This window comes from Phasianus colchicus, chromosome 4 (assembly GCF_987193195.1).
Source record: "Phasianus colchicus chromosome 4, bPhaCol1.hap1.1, whole genome shotgun sequence".
Lineage (NCBI taxonomy): Eukaryota > Metazoa > Chordata > Aves > Galliformes > Phasianidae > Phasianus > Phasianus colchicus.
Window position 1 is genome coordinate 3,667,020 of NC_143439.1, and position 20,611 is coordinate 3,687,630.

A 20,611-nucleotide genomic window follows, 5' to 3' on the forward strand; every position below is an offset into this window, starting at 1 on the left:
AATTCGTATTACAGTAGTTGCTCAGAAGTCCCCGTGTGCAGTGTACTTTAGAGGTACAACGTGAGAAGCGATCCGTGTCCCAAGCAGCTTGCAGTCCACCAGCTGTGTCTGAGCTAAAGGCAAGAGAAAGATTAAGGGAAAGCAAATACCGCTGTGCTCATTTTGAGATGTGAGCTGAACAAGAGGGAATTGAAGCAACCTTCTCTGAGTCATTAGAGGAGACTGGAAAGTACGTGAGCCAAGCGAGTACCTCCCCAGCACTGCAGCAGTATCATTACACATCAGTGTGTAGCCAGTGACAGACTGTAAAACAAAACATACAGTGTGACTTCTGACAAGAATTTTCAGAGCGATGTTCTTGGGCTGTGTTGACACTGTGAGCAAGTGTGTCTGTTACAATGGAGCCTGGCCAATGCAACTCCACAGAACAACCTGTAAAATTAGGATTGCTTACAATTGCTGGTTGCATAGGTTGACAAACACATGCACGTTCACAGTAAGAGTTTTGGTTATTATTTGTTTGGGTTGTAGCTTTTTTTTTTTTTTTTTGGCCTCCATATTGTATTGGAAAACAGAAGCTCTTAAGTTTCACCTCCCTGCGGAGGAATGCTTCAGCTCAGCACAGAAATGCCTTGGCTAGAGATGCTAACAGCCATATTAGCTTGTGTAAGGCTAATGGTTTTTCGCTGGCTTGCACTGTAACCATCTGACAGGCTGACAGCCCTCCCCATCTTTCCTGTAGGCCCTCCTCAGGTACTGGAAGGCCACTATAACATTCTCCAAAGCCTTTTCTTCTCCAGTCTGCAGAGCCCCAGCTCTCTCAGCCTGTCCTCATAGTGGAGGTTCTCCAGCCCTCTGATCATCTTCATGGCCGTCCTCTGGACCTGCTCCAACAGCTCCGTGTCCTTCTTGTGCTGGGGAACCCAGAACTGGATGCAATACTCCAGATGGGTTCTCACGAGAGCAGAGCAGAGGTACAGAATCACCTCCCTCAACCTGCTGGTCAAACTTCTCTTGATGCAACCCAGGATACAGTTGGCCTTCTGGGCTGCAAGCATGCTTTGTTGGCTCACATTGAATTTTTCATCAATCGACATCCCCCAGATCCTCTGCACAGTTGCTCTCAAGCTGTTCTCTGCCAAATCTGTATCTGTGCTTGGGATTCCTCTCAGCTGAATTAAAATGCAACCAAAGAAAGAATCGTATGCTCTTGCCTCACCATGCTTTAATAAGCAAAGTGTTTGCAGTGCTGACATGCCAGAAATTGAAAGAGAAGTCAGGCAAATACTGGTCACTGACTTTCACATCATTTAGTTAAGAACCAGGCAGAAATAGGAACAATTTGTAATTGCTATTTTATCTCTGCTTAGTGCATGCTGTAGACAAGACCAAGCAGGGCATCACACAGGGATGTGTAGAGGCACAGCAGCATCGCCATGGCTTCTGTTAGTGGTACAAGGCAGGGCTGGGATGAAGGAGAGGTGCAGCGGAGTGTTGGCTGCCCTCTGAGCGCTGGTGTCACTGTGCTAGGGTGGGACATTAATTCTGTAGCTGGGCTCCATGCTTTCTCTTTTGGTACAAATATATGTCCTGTATGCTACTGTAATTCCATGTAAGTGTATGATGCTATTTACTGTTGCTATTGATCATTCAAAATATCCAGTTAGGATAACTATTTGTTATGATATAGAAAGCATGGTGTGGATAGGATGGATGGAGTCCAAGATGAAGCACGTTGACATGGATTTAAAGACAAGAGCACAGCCTCCAAATAGGAAGTTCCACAGTGGATTTTGACTTTGAAAATCTAGGGTAGGAGAATCTCCTGCTAAGCTTTGGATGGAGTCCCAGGCAGGAGGCTGGGAAATACAGTCTGTGGATGCTGACAGTCCTGCTTTATAGAGGAACCAAGCAGGTCCGAGGCAAGTGCTTGAACACCCACAGTCACGTTCATCTCCAGGCACTTCTGTACCTTTGCTTCAGGAAACCTGACAGAATACATAAGTAAAAGCAGTGATTGCAAAGGGCTGTAAATACCTATTAGCCTGCACACAATTCTTCCCAAACTTCAGTATTTGTATTTTGGTGATTGAGAGAAGAGATCCTTTATCTGATCTTCCTATTTTTAATACTGAAGACTGTTACAAACTGAATGTTTCATTTCATACATCAATAATTACTGGTTTTTAAACGATTTCCTTACATTATTGCTTCTCTTTAGTCTTTCCTTTTTAAATGACTGTATCTTCCATGTAAAAAGAGAGAGAAACTGCTTATCTATATTAAGGCAGCATCTCTGTGGCATTTTTCAGGGGCTGGGAAAAGTTGCTGCAGCAACAGCACACATTACATAATGCTCCATTCGGTGAAGGATGATGGAGCTGCTTTGCAGGGGCTGCGGTCCCAGGCGTTCTGTTGCTGTCAGTCTCTACCCATGCCTGAAAAGTGGAATGCATTTTGGAATAGGCTTTTAAAGTTCTCTGTGGAGAGTAATTTGGACTTACTGTGCTAAACAGTAGTAATAACAATATGCTGGAGGCAATAATTCTAGGCATTAATGGATAACACATTTTCCTCGGCAGCAATAAAAATCAGATTGTATGTATTTTACCGAATCCAAAATGTAGCTGATGCTTTACAAAGTGTAGCAAGGTTTAATCTGCCCTTGTGAAACAAACAGTGCAAATCAACAGACAGTAATTAATTACCAAGGTTAGTGAGCCTTTGATAAAACCTTCAGAGCTTACATGTTCTGGCTTCATACTGTGGTCACTCCAAAGCCTAATTCTGACAAGGAAGGTTTAGGGATGCTTATGTGTTTGGGATGGAAAGGAAACAGTTGTAATGGAACTCAAAGTTTCATCTGGGGCTAAGTGACGGCGAGGATGACTCTGACTTAGGAGAGTGGGATTTTGTCAGTTTGTCCTGGCTATAAAGCCTAGTTCTTACATTTTCAGGAGAGAATCTTCAGAGAGATTTATGGTCTGTAGAACACAGAAACAGCATCTAAATACTCCTGGATTTGATGGATCTTTTGAATGTATTGACAGCTTTCTAAGGCAGTATCATATTTTTCTACTATTTTTAAGAATCAATATCTCCTTTTGTGTCCTAAGTTTCATCAATCACAATGTGCTCTCCCTGCCCCTTAGGAGATGTTGTAAATGAGGTTTTGATTCTCCTATGCCGCATTTTTATTTCATGTATTCTAAGGAGAGTGAGGGCTGTAGAAATACAATCTTGCTGTGAATGGTCTTTGCCTGGGAGATGGTGTGGCATTTTTCTTTGTACCTGCTCATATTTTGCACTCCTGGGATAGTAAAAAGTCACTGCATTTTCTTTGTCAGGTCTTCTTTACATCCAAACTTGAATTGGGATGGGATAGTTCATAAAGACTATGAAAATTATTTTCAGATAAAACTAAACCAGGCCTTTTTTTTTTTTTTTGCAGAAACACATTCAACGTGCTGCCATTCATTCTACCCACAGGACCAGTCTACAGCCAGTCCAAAATAAAACCCAGGGAAGTGTTCATGATGTGGGCTTTGGGCTCTCCAAGCCAACTGGTTCAGTCTGCAGTTCTTCCCTCCCTGCCTACCACCACTTTGACGCAGCCCCGCTTGATGTGGTGGCAGTCACAACATTTGCAACTTGAAGTCTCTCAGGACTGTTCAGTGAGAATTACAGTGCAGTGTTTATTTCTGGATCTGGCTGCCCAGCTCCTCACTGACATTGTCTACTCTGCCAGCCACGATGGCTGTCATCTTATATAGCTGCACCCTGCTGCTCATTCACTCGCAGGGCCGCCTGTGCCCTCGTGTTTCTGTCCTTTATTGATGGGTTGGACTGGCTGCAATGACTGGGTGCTGGTGGTGACGGTGGTGGAAATGAAGATTTAAAAGCAGTACATCGGGTGCTCAGTTTCATGGATAAAGCAGCTGAGAACCTTCAGAATGCTCATCTCTTCTGAGGAGGCCAGCTGAGCATTTTCTGGATTCAGCCACGTTTCAGACGGAGGACCTGATCAGGGCTGTCATCTCCTGGCTTTTATTTTAAAGATGCATCAGCTACTCCTGACACTGGAAAGCTGGCTCCAAGGTTTTCTGTGTCTTCTGGCACTGCTGGATGTTGAGTTGATGTCAGGTTTTGTGATGGCCCTGCGTCTGCCTTGCCATTCTCCATGTCCTGTCTCCTAGCTTACCGAAGAAGAGTGGGATTCTGCTTTATTTGCTATCGCTTAGCTGGTTAAAGGCGAGCATTCAGATTTATGTTCTCTTAGTGGCTGGGTGGACATAGGGTCCTGCTGGTGAACAAGACCAACATAAACCTATCAGAGAGCATCCAAAGGAAGGCTACGGAGGTGGTGAAGACTGGAGGGCAAGTTGTATGAGAGGCATCTGTGGTCACTGGGTTTGTTCAGCCCAGAGCAAAGGGGGCTGAGGGAGGAGGCCTGGTGGCAGCTGCAGCTCTGCTCTCAAAGCCTGAGGGCATGGAGCTTTGTCAGGGGAGGGGAGCTGGGGGTTAGGGAAAGGTTCTTCAGCAGAGGGAGGTGGGCATGGAAGGGCAACAGGCATGGCCCTGAGCTGCTGGAGTTCATGCAGCATTTGAATCTCTCTCCCAAACATAGGGCTGGAATACTGGATGTCCAGGGTGGGGCCAAGGGTTGGATTCCATGATCCTTAGGAGCCCCTCCAACTTGGGATGTTCTGCAATTCTATGAAACCATGTTCTGCAATTCTATGAAACCAGCCACGTTAAGCAAACACAAATAGAGGAACATCAGAATGGCATTTGGGTTATAATCACAGAATGACAGAATTGCTAGGGTTGGAAGGGACCTCAAGGATCATGAATCTCCAACCCCCCTGCCACAGGCAGGGCCACCAACCTCCTCATTTAATGCTAGACCAGACTGCCCAGGGCCCCATCCAACCTGGCCTTGAACACCTCCAGGGACGGGGCATCCACAGCCTCTCTGGGCAGCTGTTCCAGCACCTCACCACTCTCATAGTAAAGAACTTCCCCCTCACATCCAACCTAAATCTCCCCTCCCTCAACTTAAAACCGTTTCCCCTTGTCCTGCTGTCACTCACCCTTTCAAAGAGTCGATTCCCCTCCTGTTTGTAGGCTCCCTTTAGGTACTGAAAGGCTGCAATGAGGTCACCCCGCAGCCTTCTTTTCTCCATGCTGAACAAGCCCAGCTCCTTCAGCCTGTCCTCATAGGGGAGGTGCTCCAGTCCCCAGATCATCTTTGTGGCCCTCCTCCGGACCCTCTCCAACATATAAGTTAAGGTATAAATGCATTCACATGCCCACACGCGCAGAGATGCATTATAAGACGTGCATTATACATATATTGCCACGAGTACAAAACCACGTGTGATTCATGTGCACCGTGTGCCGCAGGTAACGCAGCGTGAACTACCCGCGCACACACACAATCGCGCGGGGCTCGTGTCCCTTTAAGGCTGGTTCCCGGCTCTGGGGGCGGGGTCTGGCTCGGTGCCCAGCCAATCGGAGCCGCCCGTGGGGCGCGGTGCCTCCGCGTCCGCGTCCCCGCCGGTGGGCAGCGGGTGCTGTCAGGTGACGGGCGGCTGCCGGCGCCCCTCGCCTCTTCCGCGCGATGCTGGGCGGCTCCGCGGGAATGAAGCCGCGGCCGCCCTCCGCGAACTGAACCGCTCGGCGAGGGGCCGCGGGCGGGGCGGAGCGGCAGCATGGCCCCCACTCTGCTGCAGAAGCTCTTCAACAAAAGGGGCGGCGGCGCGGCGGCCCCCAGCGGCCGGGCTCCAGGGGAGGGACCGGCTTTCAGGTGAGCGGCGGCGGCGGCGGAGCGCGAGGAGCGGCGCGGAGCTCCGCGTGGTTGAACGGCGTCGGGGCGGGCGGGTCGCGGGGCGATCGCTTCGTTACGGAGCGGGGCTGGGCTGTCTGGGCCGGCCGTAACGCCCTGCTGCTTGCTGTGTGTAGCACGTAAGGTATAATCGAGTCTCTCCATTGGAAAGAAGGCATGTTTTCCATGCGTGCCCTGTTATTTAGCGCTCCGGTCCTACCGAGTGCTTTGCATCAGAGGCTTCGTTCCTTCCCTTGGATGCATCGAGGATGTCCACGTTTCCCCGCATTGTGTATCCCCTGTTAAAAGCTGTGTTTCTTCTATTTGCGGTATCTTATGAGCTTAGGGCCTTATATATTTCTTTTTCCTGCTCGCCGGGTAGGATATTCCACGCTGGTTTCAGAGTGTTTAAATGGTATGGCACTTAAAAATAGTCCTAATTAAAATTCTGTTGTAGACACTCATCACTCTTTATCCCCCATCCCAGGAAATCCTTTACGACCTGATTCCTGGTTAGGTTTTGGGGGGACGTTTTTTCCTTTTTTTTTTTGGTGTTTTTTTTTGTGTGTGTGTGTGAATATTGCATTAAAATCCTTCCTCATAACTTCCAAATGTGCTGCAGTAATTTCTATTTTATTTTATTATTTTTTCCAGTGGTCTTTTGGAGTATAATCAGTGGATCTTAAAAGCAACGTTTTTATTAGGCTTCCTGTTGAACAATAATTTCTGACTGAATGGCCGTACGTGATTGGAAGTAGAAGTGAAGTCTTAATCCTTTGGTAACTTCTGTATTAAGCATATTGTGCTGGTCACTGTTAGAGGCAGAGTGGCAGAATTGCTTTCTGGTCTAATGGCAAGCCTATATTTTTAAGGATTTTAGTAAATTTTATTAGTTAATGAGATCATTCCACATTTGGTGTGTGTTTTGCTGTATGTAAATCTCTGGGACCAGTGAGTATCTGTATCCTTGGCCCTTGGATTGTTGCAGAACTCCTGAAAGCCCGAGTGTCTTCATGTGTGCCCCTCACCCAAAGCAGTAACAGACTTGCTGAAAATGATTCCTGTAGATAATAACTCCCCAAGTTTACCTAACTTGACAAGTTTTTTTCCCCTCTCAATACATCACTAGTAAGCCTTGCGTTTTATAGCGTTCCCAGGGTAAGCAGGAGAAGCTTTGTTGCAGAGGGCAACAAAGTCTGTTGGAGCAGACTTGAGGCCTGCCTGTGAAGAGTACTGCTTGTGCTGTTTTCCTTTCACTGGAGCTACAACTTGACCCAGCATCAGAGCTGCTTCCTCTCTTTGGTTCTGGAGAGAAAAGCAAGCTGTCATGGATGCTGCTTACCGAGATGAGCTGGCACAGCCTCATAGGCAAAGAGAGCTGTGCCTATGGCTGAATGTTGAGCCACATGAAATGCTTCTTGGCTGCAGGAGCATTAATGTTTTAATTTGGACCAGGAGCGCTCTTTTAAAGAAATCCTCTCAATTGTCTCCACTTACAGAAGTTTGGCTCCCATAGCTAAGTGGCTTCGTTGTGCAAACTGGATTCCTGTTGGACTGAATGAAATTAGAAAGTGCTCCAAATGTTCGGTCCTCGGAGCAGGCTGCTGCTGACACAGAAAACCTCACAACATGCACAGTGTGGGTGTCAGGTCCTTAGCACCAATTATTTTATTGCTCTGTGTGGATCTAGTCCTGCTGGGCTGCACTGCGTGCTAATGGAAACACAGCCCTTACCTGCTGGGTGAGGAGGAGGTAAACACAAGGTGTAGGCTTTGATGAAGTGCTGTTAGGATAGCAGGACTTACTACTGGCCTACACCACCCTTCAGAATGATGGCATTACAAGGTGGTGAAAGGGCAGTATGTAGAAATGTAGAATATCTTATTTCTCTTCAAAAAAGATAAAAACAGCTGGGGAGCAGACGGGTACTCGTGACGTGATATTATATTTATTCTAAGCAGTTTTGAACACAGGTCTTCGGCTCCTGGTTTTTATTACTACTGGTTTTTTTGCTTCCCTTAAGTAAAAATATCTGCGTGTGTGAATACATACGTATTCCTTATTTGCTTATCAAATGTTACTTCCCTTCCAAGATAGATTTAGAGTAGTTTGTACAGACTTTGGAGTGCTACCAGGTTCGTGTGCGCAGCAGAAGAGCGGCAATTACAGCAGAAACAAAGCATCCTCCTCCCCTAGGATTTCTAATTTAACAACCACAAAGTTTATGCCGAGACTAGAATGTCTCAAGGGCTAAACGTGTTAGTGTTGGTTTTGGGTGGCTTTAAGAAAATTAACTGTTGTGGATAGCTTGTACTTCGGTTTACAGCAGTTTGTAGTTCTCAATGAGATCGCACAGCAGTGTTTTGCTGTTACTTTCAAACACAAAAGATTGAAGTTATCTCTTAAGCAGAGAGCTAAGATTTCACACTTGTTTCATATTTTGTGTGGTTTGTTGCTGTTTTTGATTATGAAGCACCTGTATCCAGGGATATAAGAACAAAAGGAGTTCTTGAGAGATTGCTCTCTCACTGGAAAACATGTAATTTTTGTGCTGCAGCCACTGGTAAGATTTATTTTGTATGTTTCATGAAGAGATGTTGTGAAATAGGCAATAATTTTATTTTACATGGATTCTATAAAAAAAATGTGTTATTTCAGCTGGATTCAAAACTTGCAAACAGGCTCTTACTTCAGCTTTAAATATCAGCCGCTCCTTCTGGTGCCTGTAATGGAACGGATGTCATGTTGTAGCTGCAGGATATCTATCTGCTAACAGTTTGTTAGTGTTGGTATATGAGATCATTTGTCTGGCAGTTGATATTAATAATTCCTTTGGTCATAGCACTGAAATGCTCAGCGAGATGCTACTCACTAGGCATTATTTCACAGCCCTTATTACCAGCCTAGCGTTGTTCCACCCTCTGAAAAAGGAAAGAAAGCAGTGGTGAGCTTTGCATATGCTTGACATGTCTGTTGTATCTTTCTTTGTTACAATGAAACACTCCTCGGTAAATTCCTTTAGCCTAATTAGGTTTCTCTTAAGCTTCTTGCAGCTTTGTAAGTGTCCCACGCAGCAGTTGTGATACTGAGCATACGTGTGCAACTTCATGGAAATGTCACTAAAAATCCGATTGTGAGCCCTTTAAAAAAAGCATTTGGGGGGAAAAAAAAATCCCTATCCTATTGGAAGGGAGATGCAGCCCAGGGCCAGAGCTGGGCATGGGTGTGGGAAGGTTTAAAGCAAGTCTTGGCCTTTTACCTCTTTGCTGATGGCTGAAGGTGAGCCTTAAGGTGCAGCATTATTGCCTCTGTTCTGGCTTGGCCTCTTCTCAGTAATGAGAGCTAAGGAGCTTGCTCTGCACAACCAGATTTATTGCAAGCAGTCTCACCCAAGAAACAGCTTAGTGAGGAAGTGATTGAGAGGATGGTCTTTTGACATGGAAACCACACTTCCAGCCTGGAGCTGTTTTGGAGGAAGACAAAGAAGACCCAAGTCCTCTGGCTTTTGGGATTTGCAGGAACCAAAGCTATTCCCCCTTGTAATGCTGTCTGGCTTTCTGTTCCACCAGAGGCTTCCATCACTGAACAACCTCTGGCTTTGCTCTGAGACTGGCTCCTGTTCTCTCTTAAGGTTGCAAGAAGAAACCCTCTGTGTGGCGTTTCTGTTGGTTTGTTGTTGTTTTCTTTTTACACCACAGTTGACATTGAGAGAGATCACCTTGCTCGTTCTTGCTTGACTGAACAAATTGGTTTTACCAGTGGGTTATCTTGTTTCTGATTTACAGGTAACTTAACCGTGTGGCATAACAAGCTAATAACGTGTTTCCTACATGCTTGACTCCTAAATTGGTGTGCATTTGGATACCAGGTGCTCGGGGCCTGATTCTTAGGGTACTTGTGCTGTTCACATGCCAAAGGCTGCATAGGTGAGTGCTCTGCCACACACTGTGCTGAGTAGAAAATTGGACGTTCACTCATGGAGAAACCAAAAGAAGTGGGGTAGGTTTGCTTTAGTAGACTCTTCAGTAAACTCTGATGAAGTAACAAAAAGCCTTATTAAAAGTTGAGAAGGATGGAAGGTAGCAGAGATTTGACAGGAAGGTTGTAGTCATTAAGTTATGTTTGATGCTGGATGTAGTTGTTCTCGTTTGTAGGAGTGACCTCTCATTGAGATTCAGTGACAGCCCACTGAAAGTCCTGCGAGATCAGGTGTGACAAAATAGCTGGGGTCGGGTGGGCCAGAAAATGGAGTAGTTGTTTCCACAAAAGCAGTGTATCTCTTGTAGTAGCTGCGTACTCATTCCTAGCTATTCCCTGTGATGCTGACAATCGCTTGCTTTCTTCTGTAATCTACTTTGCTCTGGAGCAGCATTCAGGGGTGGCTCCTGAACAGAAGTCTCAGCTTCAGAGCTGCGTGCTCTGTTCTGTATTTGCCAGCTGTTGGTTCTACTAAGTGCACCCACGGTTAGGAGAGCGGCATCGTCTCGAATGCCACTTGGACAAAGTGCTGTAAGAAGAACGTTCTAATGTTATCCTAATTATCATTCTTTGCCACGTGAGGCTTCTCATCAGTACAGTCGCAGCAGTATGTGAGAAAAGGAGGAGTTTGAATGGGGCATTTTGTGTGTGAGGGCACCAAACGTGGCTGGCGTGACCCTTTACAAGCACTTCCTTGCGATGAACTATCCGATTACCACCAGTGTGGTTAACCAGCCTGGACATGGCAATTCCCCATCTCTGCCTGTTGTGAACCACTTCTGTGTGTCTTCTATCTCCAAGTTTTCTTAACCTTCAGGCTCAGGTTCTTCTCCATTTGGCTTTCTCCTCATGTTCTCACCGCCTTTCTTCCAGTGCTCTGTTTGCCCTATTTGCATGCATCAGCTGTGCAAACATTTGTAGCAGTGTCATGCTTTATATACAAGACTGAGCTCACAAAGACAGGCTGCAAGGTGATGTGTTCTTCTGAGGCACCGAGAAGGCTGGCTGAGGGAGTTTGGTTACAGATCTGTCTTTCTAGACCTGATTAGGGCAAGTACTGGTGCTTTCACGTGACTGCAGCCAAAATATTTCTCTTTTGCTGGTCAACACGCATCCTGGATGGTGGGGAGGTGGTTAGAATTGCAGTGATTAATAGATACGAGAGTTTTAAATAACACTTACTGTTGTTAAAACTGACTCACGGTTTTCTTTCTGTGAACTGTGCTGAAATGAAACTTGTGCTACGTTCATGTCATGCAATTATGGGATCGGTTTGGAGCTTTCTCTGCAGTGTGTTCTTATCTAAATGTCACGCGGCTCAATTTTTCTCCTCCCAGGTGCTCAGGGAAGCTTCAGATGTGCTAATGAAATTAGGTGTATTATGTAAACAGATGGTCAATATTGATTTAATTGTCTAATAGAGGTGCTAAGGGCTGAGTTGGATATTAGCACTTTACAATTAGAATTCTGAGTGCTTTACTACAGTATATTTTATAATGAAGTCAGAAAGCTTCTCACACAATATCTCCTAGCTTCTACTAGTATTAAGCATACTGATTTATGAAAGAAAACAGTGGCTTGAACAAATTTGGTGCTTTGGATTTCTGTGCAAAGTGTTTGCAGTGAATTCTGAATCTGAACGTTATCTGACAACTGAAGTTGCTTGACTTGGGGTTATGTGAATGCAAAACTTCAGGAGCATGGGAAATTTGAGCAGTACTACTTAATGGCTTTTGAAGGAAACCCTCAAGAGATTGACTTAGAAACTGTTGAATGCATAATTCTAAGTAGGTTCTTTCATTAAAAGTGGATCACTTCCAGATCAGGCAGTGCTTACAACATTCACATTACAATATTATATTAAGTTCTGAGAAAAGACAGTTAAGGAAATCTTTCAAAATCTGCAACTTGTGAATGAGCCTATGGTCACACAAATTGTCTGTTTTCCTTGTTTCTGTGTGTGGCCACATCAACTCATTCAGCTGTTACTGAATGGAGTGCTTGTATCTGTCGTCTTTCCTTGCTTTTTCCACAAAATGCCATCTATAATCTTCATTCTTAATGCTTTGCTCCATTGGAAAGCTGATGGGTCTTTTATTTCTTATAAGTCACGGCTTTTTAAACGATGTGGGCAGTGACCTGTTCACCTTCCAGAAAGGAAGGTTGGTAACCTGTATGAAGGCATGAAGAAGAAGGGAGTTAGGTGCAGTTTTGTGCAGCAGCAGGGTTGAGTCTGTGTGTGTTCAGGGTCTGCTCTTGGAAAACAGGCTGCAGTGGTGTGGGATGATGTCACTTTCTCCCATGCTAGTTATTCACTGGATACTTGTCACTTCTACAGCAGCGTTGATAGGATAGAGAGTGTTGGAGCCCTTCTCAGCCCTGTCTGTGTAAAGGTTGGTGACACGACCATCTCCTGCAGCACTTTGTGTTAAGCTGTCAGCCTTCACGCAGAAGTAGCTATCGAGGGCTCGTATGTTCTGGTCCTCAGCTGCATTGAGATGACTGTAATAAAGACCTGGGAATTGGTAACCACTTCAGTTCACTTGGCTGATAGCCATGGTCACGTGCATCTGAACCCTTACTGGATGTTGGCTTTGAGACTGGAGGAAGGTTGCTCTCATGTGGCAGTCAGCTCAAACAGATTCAGGAGTGCCAGCTTCTGCCTCACCACCCATGAAATGAGTTTCTAAGTAGCATCAAGCTGAAGAGTTGGAAAAATTAACTCCATTTGTTAGGATAGCATTCATAACATCTGTCTGTACTTACTGAGCACTGAACAGTTTCACGTGCGATTCCAAGTCTGAGAGTGAGTGAATGACATCTGATGACCTGAATATTTCTAATGAGAAGTTTTACAGATACAAATATGTTTGGGAGTAGTTTTGAATGGAGATACAAGAACGAGTATCTAAAATCTAAGCTGCTCTGCCATTTTATGGTGGCATGTGATAACTTCATAAAAGGGCTACATGTACCTAGACTGGATAATGAGTCCAGGCCTAGATTGGGAGTGGAATGGAAAGAGTGAGAAGAGAATATTGGATCTCATAATGGATATGAGTGATTGTTGTGTGTTTTTTTGTCAATCATCTGTGCAAATCTTTCTACACAACTTACACTGCATCTGCCTGATCTTTGTCTGATTTCTGGCCATGTTTTAACTGGAAAAGAAAGTGAGAATTGTGTTGTTTTTTGTTTTTAATGGAGTTGTCCTGAATCTGTAGTGGTTAAGAAGGTTCCTTATAAGCCTGCTCTTGTAGGTTTAATCTCAAGAGAAAGTTATATCTATTATAGAGTACCTGGTTATGCAATGTTTCACTGAGTATCACTGATGGACCTTGAGCAATTCTTACTTGCTCACAAGGAGAATGGTTTCTGATTTAGGTAAATAGACAATTGCTACATGAGTTTGCTGACATTTCAGAAGTTTTAGGTTGTTTCTATTACCAAATGTGTGAAACGTGTTCCTATTGCACAGCAAGGTTGCACGTGGCTCTTTTCTGTGTGTTTCTTGCTTTTGGTCTATGTATTTCATATTTGACACTCTATTTTAGCATGTTTCTGGGCATGAGCAACTTGTACTTACAAACCTGACTGCTTAAACTTTTAATATAATACCATCATATTGGATAAAATGTTCAGGAATCTATGCGAGTAGTTAGAGTGGTTGGCCTACTTTAAGCAAGAGGTTATTTCATAACTTAATGACTATTTATACATTCAAAATCCTATGCAATTGGTATAGTAAACAAAACATAAGTCTGTTGGATAGTGTCTTGCAGTAAGGCTGCATTTGCCATGCCAGGCTGTGGCTAAACTGCGGTTTGTTTGGTTTTGTCTCTCTTGTTTCGTTGAGAAGGTGCTAAATTATAAGTGATTTAACTACTCTGAACTCGTACAGAGTTCTAAGACGTGGCTTCTTTCCTTTGTAGTGAAACATAAAAATAAATACATACACGGCTTTCAGGATTCAGTACCATCTGCAATTGAGGGTTAAGGAAAATGTTTTGGATGGAATAGACAAATGGTCATAACAACAAGAACAAAGAAAAAAACACAATATTTTTGGCCATAACTAATGAAAAACGCCGGAGCTGACGTTATATCCATCTGTGTTATCTCTTCATTCAATCTAAGTCAGGATTTCCTGGCATTCATCTATGGAGAGACGATGGACTTTGCTGTTCATGCTATAGCAACTTTTGGATGATCATGTATTGGCTTCTTGTGCCTGTGTTCTTTCCCATATTGCTGCCAGCAGGGTAAATCAGTAAATTTCAACAAGTATTCATTCTCATTCCCATTATTGCAGGCTAACTTTTCAGTTACCTCTTGATTCTCTTTTTATTTTCCAAAAGAGTTAGGAAGCATCTTGCTCTTACAACAGCTGGCTGTAACTATTTACAGAGAATGTTTTGCTAGCTGACCAATGTGAGCTGCTTCAGCTCTGAGCAGTGCTGGTGTGCCACGTTTGCTATCTTAAGGTTTATATGTCACAGTTAGCAATGAAATACAAAAGTGGAGTTGTGAAACCACAGTGCTGGATATTAAGAAGCAAAGGAAAAAAAAACCTAGCCAAATGAAAAGTGAGACTTTTTTTTTTTAACTTGTGAATTTGATGATACAGTTTGTTACTAAACTGTATTCTACTCAGTTTGACAAGCGTTTTTAGTCACTTTGAGTTCCAAGTGCTGGAGTTCTTATCAAAAGGATGCATTGATGGCTCTGAAAGTAACGCCTCGCATATATTTCCATGGAAACTACAACAGGTACAAAGAGCACAACAACACTATTTGATAGAGCAGATTCTCAGCTATGGAACACTATTTTTCAGTGCGGACACTACGACTAGCTGTGCATTTTTGACAGCGATGAACAACGGCCTGCATGCCACTCTCATGAAAGTCTGCATCAGCAGAGGTGAGCCACTGCTGCCACTACTGAACTGCACTGCTCATGGCCTCATTGTGCTCACACCTGCTGTTTGGTCTCTGTACGTGTTCAGCAGTGTCAATGGGTGCCTTTTTTTTCTGTCTGGAGGACAGTGTGCTCCATGGCACCATTTTGTCAGACGGCCCCTCTGCTGCCACCTGTTGTTGCGCAGCAATGACGTGCAGCGGATAATTGGTGGGGAGGTTCAGCCTGTACTGCCACGCCACCAACAGCCGTCTGTGACTTCGCACACCACCGTAATGACATAGCAGCAGTTCTTTTTTGGCAAGCTGGTCTTTGGATGGCAAGCAGTGCGAACAACGTTGTTCATATCTTTCTGTATCGGTTGGCACGAGGATGCGTTTATTTATTTCTAATAAACGATATTGTTTCTTAATAGCTTTTATTTTTGTGTACTAAACAAATCAGAGTTTTGCAGAAGAAGAGGAAAGAGCAGGCAACCAAGCCAGTGCCTCAGGACGCTGCCTGGAGCTGTGCTGGTGTGGTGTCTGTGTGGGCCTGCTTGCCTGTGTGGATGATAGGTCTGAGATCAGGCCATACTTTCACACAGCGCTGAAATGCTACATCAGCTGGTTCAGCATTATGAATACCGGATTTCGCCTTGCTTTACTGCAATTTTTTTTATTTTTTTCCTGAAATGTGCAACATTCAGTTCTCCTTCCCTCTGTTAAAAGGAGGGTGAAAGCATAGGCAGTAACGCTGGTGGGGTAAGAGACGAATACTGGTCTCGTGTTCTGGCTGAGGCAGCTGCCCAACATGCCTTGGCAGTGTCTGCGTTTAGTAGCTGTGTTCCTGGCTGCCGGCCCAGTCACATGGTGCTGCTGGAGCAAGGGACATGTGAGTGCTGTGTTAGGCCAGACCTGGCGCTGAGGCAGCGGGAGGCGGAGGCCTGCAACCTGCACCGCTCGCTCCTGCCAGGCCGCTGCCGCTTGGCACGGCTGCTTTGGCTCCAGAGGCAGCTGGGAGCTGCTTCCTGGAGGTTTCCTTTCTAAAGCAGAAAAAAGCCCAAAGAATGTGCTGCGGACGAGTGAGCCTTTGGTTCTTTGCCGTCATCAAGATTAATGCTGTGAAACCACTCTTGCAGGATATGTGACTTCATGTGGACAAGCAGATCTGCTAGCTGCTAGAAAGCTACTGGGGTTATGTTACCCCCTAATAACACCCTTGTGCTCTTTCTGCATTGTATTTTGGGGGCTAGCAGCTCAAAACCATTGTCTTGTGCTGGTTACGGTGCTACTTCAAACATGTTGTTCTCGAGAACTGTTTTCTGTGTGTTTTTCTTTATTTTTTTCCTGTTTTATTTAACGTTATCGTTGAGACATGGCCTGCAACCTACCTCCCAGACTTCTGACTTACAGATAAGCCTCTGAACAGTGAATCCAAACTTATGAAAGTTGGCCGAGTTGCGAAATGCTGCTTTTAGTAGGCTCTTCTCATTGGTTGTGAAAAGCTGATGTGGGCAGTTTAGGGTGACTTTAACTTGGCATGGAACAGCTTGTTAGCTTCTATCAGTCGTGTGTCTTCTATGTGTATGTGATGATACTGCTTTTTGACGAAGATGGTGAAAAGTGATTCCAACCTTGCAAAAATTCAGTGTATTCTCTGACAGTAAGCAGATAGTTCAGTTAGTTCTGTGTTTGCAGTGAACATGTACACCCAAGTGTTGTTTTCTTTTTCGTGCAGTAGCATACAAAATTATTCTTCTAAAAAGGCAATGTCTGTGGGCAGTGATTTAATACTGCAAACTGTACCACAACTCTTTCTGTAGGAAAACTCGAGGTGAGGGAAGTGCTGCAAATGACATGTTCCTTCACTTGTTGCGTGACTAATCTGCAATATATCCAGCCTAACTCGTATGGAACTAGTAAGTATGTATCATGCTGGAACAAGGCGGTTCAGCTAAGGTTAAACAGTGCTTTACCATATTAGGATTACTTCAAATGATTGTGGAAAACGAATGGAGTGTGGCATTGGCACAGCTCTTCCAAGGCAGTAAAAAGAAGAGGAAGCAGCTTGGGAGAAGAGAAGGGAAAATACATCTACGTTGTCTATTAAATAGTCTTAAAGAGGGAAATTCATCTTTAAGCAATCCGAAATAGATTTCACTTTGCTTACAAGTATATTCTGGTGCTCATCCCAAATGTCTGGGTTGTGGGCATTGTTTTTTTGTGTATCGGTTCTGCAAGTATGACTCATAAAATGAAATTCTCATTGAAACTGCAGGTATGATGCGAACTTTCTGTTTTCCTGTTTTGTAAAGATATCTGGGAAACAATACCTTGTTGGACACTTCACAAATATTTTATTATTTGAAAACGGTGTTTAGATTTTAGTGGACAACTGTAACTTTTACAGAAAACTCTTAATTAAATAACTTCCATCATGTATATATATATTTCCTCTTCCCACCCCTCGCCTCAGATCTCCTTACTGGGAATGGATTGGAATAACGTATACAACTCTGTAAGAGCTGAGATGAAGGACAGGAAATGACCTACAAACAGAACAGGTAATGTGCTGTCACATTGCCTAGGAAAAGAAGAATGATTTAACTCTGCTTCTCAGAGGATAACTTCTGAGGGTGCCTTCTTCCATTTTCTGTAGTATCTGCTCCTTAGATTCGACATGTTCCGTAGATTTCCAGTCATAATTCCCTCAGTATTTCAGGAGTACAGATGAAATATTGTTGTATAGCTCCCAGGGGGTCTTGTAAAGTTTTAGGGGGCTTTTTGATGTTGTATTTCTAGTCTCTGACACTGGGATTTAACTGGATGTTTTGGAACTCTGCACCCATTTCCCTCATCTGGATCTTGCAGGTCTGTGTGTGTACTCACATAATTTGAACTGTTTTCTTCTTTTTTTTTTTAATTGCTTCAGATTTCCTCCTGTGTGTCTGGGCAAGATGTTCAATGTTACTATGCTCTAGTTGATCACTTGTCTTTTTTCCAGGGTTTAGATTTTGTGGTTTACAGGACGGTAAAGGAGGATGCTATGCTATTCAGCAGGTAGCATGTACCACTGGGTTTTGACACCTTGTCTAACTCTCCTGCTGTGTTTCTGGGTGACCATTAGCAAGGTTAGTTTCCTCTTTTAATTCAGAAGGGGAATAGCTCCTTGGCTGTCATCTCATAAAGTGTCTAAAACTCTACTGATTAGGAAAAAAAAAAAGCTGTGTAAGAGGAGTTACTAGCAGATGTGTGGATGTGTTTGTTTTATTTAGTTTCTTTAAGAGCAGTGCTGGGAAAGAAGGCTCGATTCTCCAGCAGAATTACATGAACTTGAACCAAGTGTGAAGTTCCATTGGTGTGTTTAAAATTTTATGTGATCTTTGCCAGAAGTGTTTTATTAGGTATTTGTCACCAGTACTGCCACTGAACTGTTTTAATAGGCCTGTGACTATAAGTTCTCATAAACGGGCAATATCTATGACAAACTTGTTGTTTTCCCTTCTTTCTAAAAGCTTTTCAAAACGGTACTTCGAAATTCTCCTTCAAGTGTAAATGTCTTTTGTCCTTGAAAGTAAAACCATTACAGTGCAAAACAGCTAGTGTTTCTTGGTGGTAGTTTCCAACCCCCTCCCCCCCCATAAACCATATGGCGATGATGACAGACTCTTATTTGCTCCTGTGCTATATGAGGTTGCTAGGAGTTGTCAGATGACACTTGCTCACATGAGAGCCATTAACAGGGTGTTGTAGCCAGTGTTAGAACAACCTTGCAACGAAGGGCGAGTCACTGCAAAAGCAACTATGCTTTTTTTTTTTTTTTTAAGAGGCCATATGGTTTGGTCTTGTGACTACATAATTGCCAGCTACCTAATCACATACCAGGAAACAAACACAGTTTAAGTCAATATTAGCTGTTGTATCTACTGCAGCTTTGCGCCAGGCTTGGTAGGAAACTAACACAGCAAGAGAATGGCTTCTGAAACTTGGAAGTAGTGTCTGCTCTTCTGTCTGGAATAATTGCATTGGTACTGTAGCTTCAGCTGTATTTCTTCATGAATGGCGTGTATTTGCCTCCTCTTCCTCCAGCAAGAAATCATTGGATTGTGTTCATGTGTAGGGAAGAAATCTGATAGGAATTATCACCGTTAATGGTTGATCTATAGTAAAGAAACGTGCTTGAGGCTGTATCTCCTCAGCTTCTGGCAAGAGGATTTGTAGCAAAAGAAAATGTGCGGGGGTACACCGAAAACTACAAATGCAGGGGAACAGATAGAAAGAGCAAGAAACAACAGCGATGTACCGCTTGGACGTGATTTCTCTTGTACCAAATTAGATGAAAGGATTAGAAAATCTCTGAGAGACAGAAGTGTCAGCTGTGTGAGCAGGGTGACTAGGCTGCTGCAAAACAGGTATGTATGGAATTTTGTTGATGTGTAAGACATTTGATGTTCTCCGAAGGAAAGTGGACTCTTTTCACTTAAGGTTATATAACCTTACCTTCCTTTTCTAATTGCTTTTCCACTTTTTAATTTTTTTGCCACCTTCTGCATTAGTGGGTCAGATAGCACTGGTTTTGCAGGCAGGAGAGAATGCTCTGAAGTGGGGGGGGAAGAATAGGGGGAGGCAACCCTCTGCTTTGCTTGTAAACGATCTCTAGGTCGAGCACTATGTCTAAGTAAACGAGCATCAACAGCATTTATTTATGTTGTGCCTTCTTCAGGTGTGTGCCAGCCTCCTACATGACTATACGTGGAAATGTGGTTGAGGGCAGTCTTTTCCAAATTCTTCTGAAACAACGTTAGAATAACTATTCTACATCCAGTAATGCTTTTAGAAAAAGCAGCAGATCGGTCTGTAGATTTGGGGCTTCTTATTTCTCTAACCTGAAGGTGTTGCACTGAAGTGGTGATTAGTCACTTTCTAAGGTCTGCTGAAGTAATCTTCAAATAGAAATAAATAGGTCACTCTTTTCAGTTACTGCATGCATTCTGATTGCTTTAAAAGTGAGCTAAAAGCCTTTTCTCCTTTTTTTAAAGAGTTTGGAGGTCACTAGATCTCTATTAACTGAGAATACTGATTTAAGACAGTATGGGGCAAGCCTTTGTGGCTTCCAGAAGCAAACAGTTCTGCTTTCCCCTCAGTGAGACTTGAGCCCCAGTGTCTGTGATCTGTAGAAACTGTGAAAAAGCCGAAGGACAGTGACGTATGTGCCACCATAGGAGAAAAAAAGTAAACTTCAATTTAACAGGAATTGTCCTTATTAATGTTGTAAGCATAGGTAAGCTGGTTTTCCTGTTGTATGACCGTAGACAGCTTGATGTTATTTCTTTATTTAGACTTGAGGATGTTGTTTATTCTAGCATCTTTTAGATGTGGGAAAGATCCACTCTGAAGGTGAGATTAGATGAGCTGAATGGTTCAAACAGACTGCTGATGCTGAAGGGAGTAGTGACATTGCCTCTTTGTCCTTTGCTTTCTGGCAACACTTCTGTCCTCTTTCCCTGTTTGCTGGCTCCAGTGGTTCCAAACCTTTTGGAACCGACTTCCCTTAGGGAATCAGCTCACCTTGGTAAGCAGACACCGGGAACAAGGGAACCCAATTAACGTTCTCAGTAGCCTCAATACTTAGTTGAAGTACACAGGGCACTTGCACCCTTTCCTGGAGATAGCCAGCTCCAAGGATGAGGTGAGTTAGTGTAACTCATGCTGCCACCAGGAGGTGGAGGTTGCATTGCCTTCTACTTATCCCCTTTTTCAGCTGCTTTTTTGAGCTGCTTTCTTTTGTCTGGGATAAATTTCTGCTGTTATGGAGACTTTAGCCAGGGTCCAGCAGTTACCACAGCCAACATGAGTGATAGAGGATGGTCACATAGTTAGGAAAAGGGAAGAAAGGATACATTATGCT

At 43.9% G+C, this 20,611-nt stretch overlaps 1 protein-coding gene across 5 annotated transcripts in view; it reads left to right on the forward strand.

Moving 5' to 3' along the window:
* The first annotated feature begins 5,527 nt into the window (after positions 1 to 5,527).
* FNIP2 (folliculin interacting protein 2) overlaps positions 5,528 to 20,611 on the forward strand; it is a 46,694-nt gene continuing 31,610 nt past the window's right edge. For 2 of the 5 annotated variants that reach the window (XM_031614299.2, XM_031614300.2), the window contains exon 1: positions 5,528 to 5,809. In XM_031614299.2, the coding sequence (XP_031470159.1) occupies positions 5,715 to 5,809 (95 nt within the window). In that variant the 5' untranslated portion in view covers positions 5,528 to 5,714. Of the gene's footprint in view, positions 5,810 to 5,875; positions 5,973 to 14,954; positions 19,116 to 20,611 lie in introns of those variants that run through there. The other 3 variants (XM_090138450.1, XM_090138448.1, XM_090138449.1) reach the window with 3 other exon arrangements.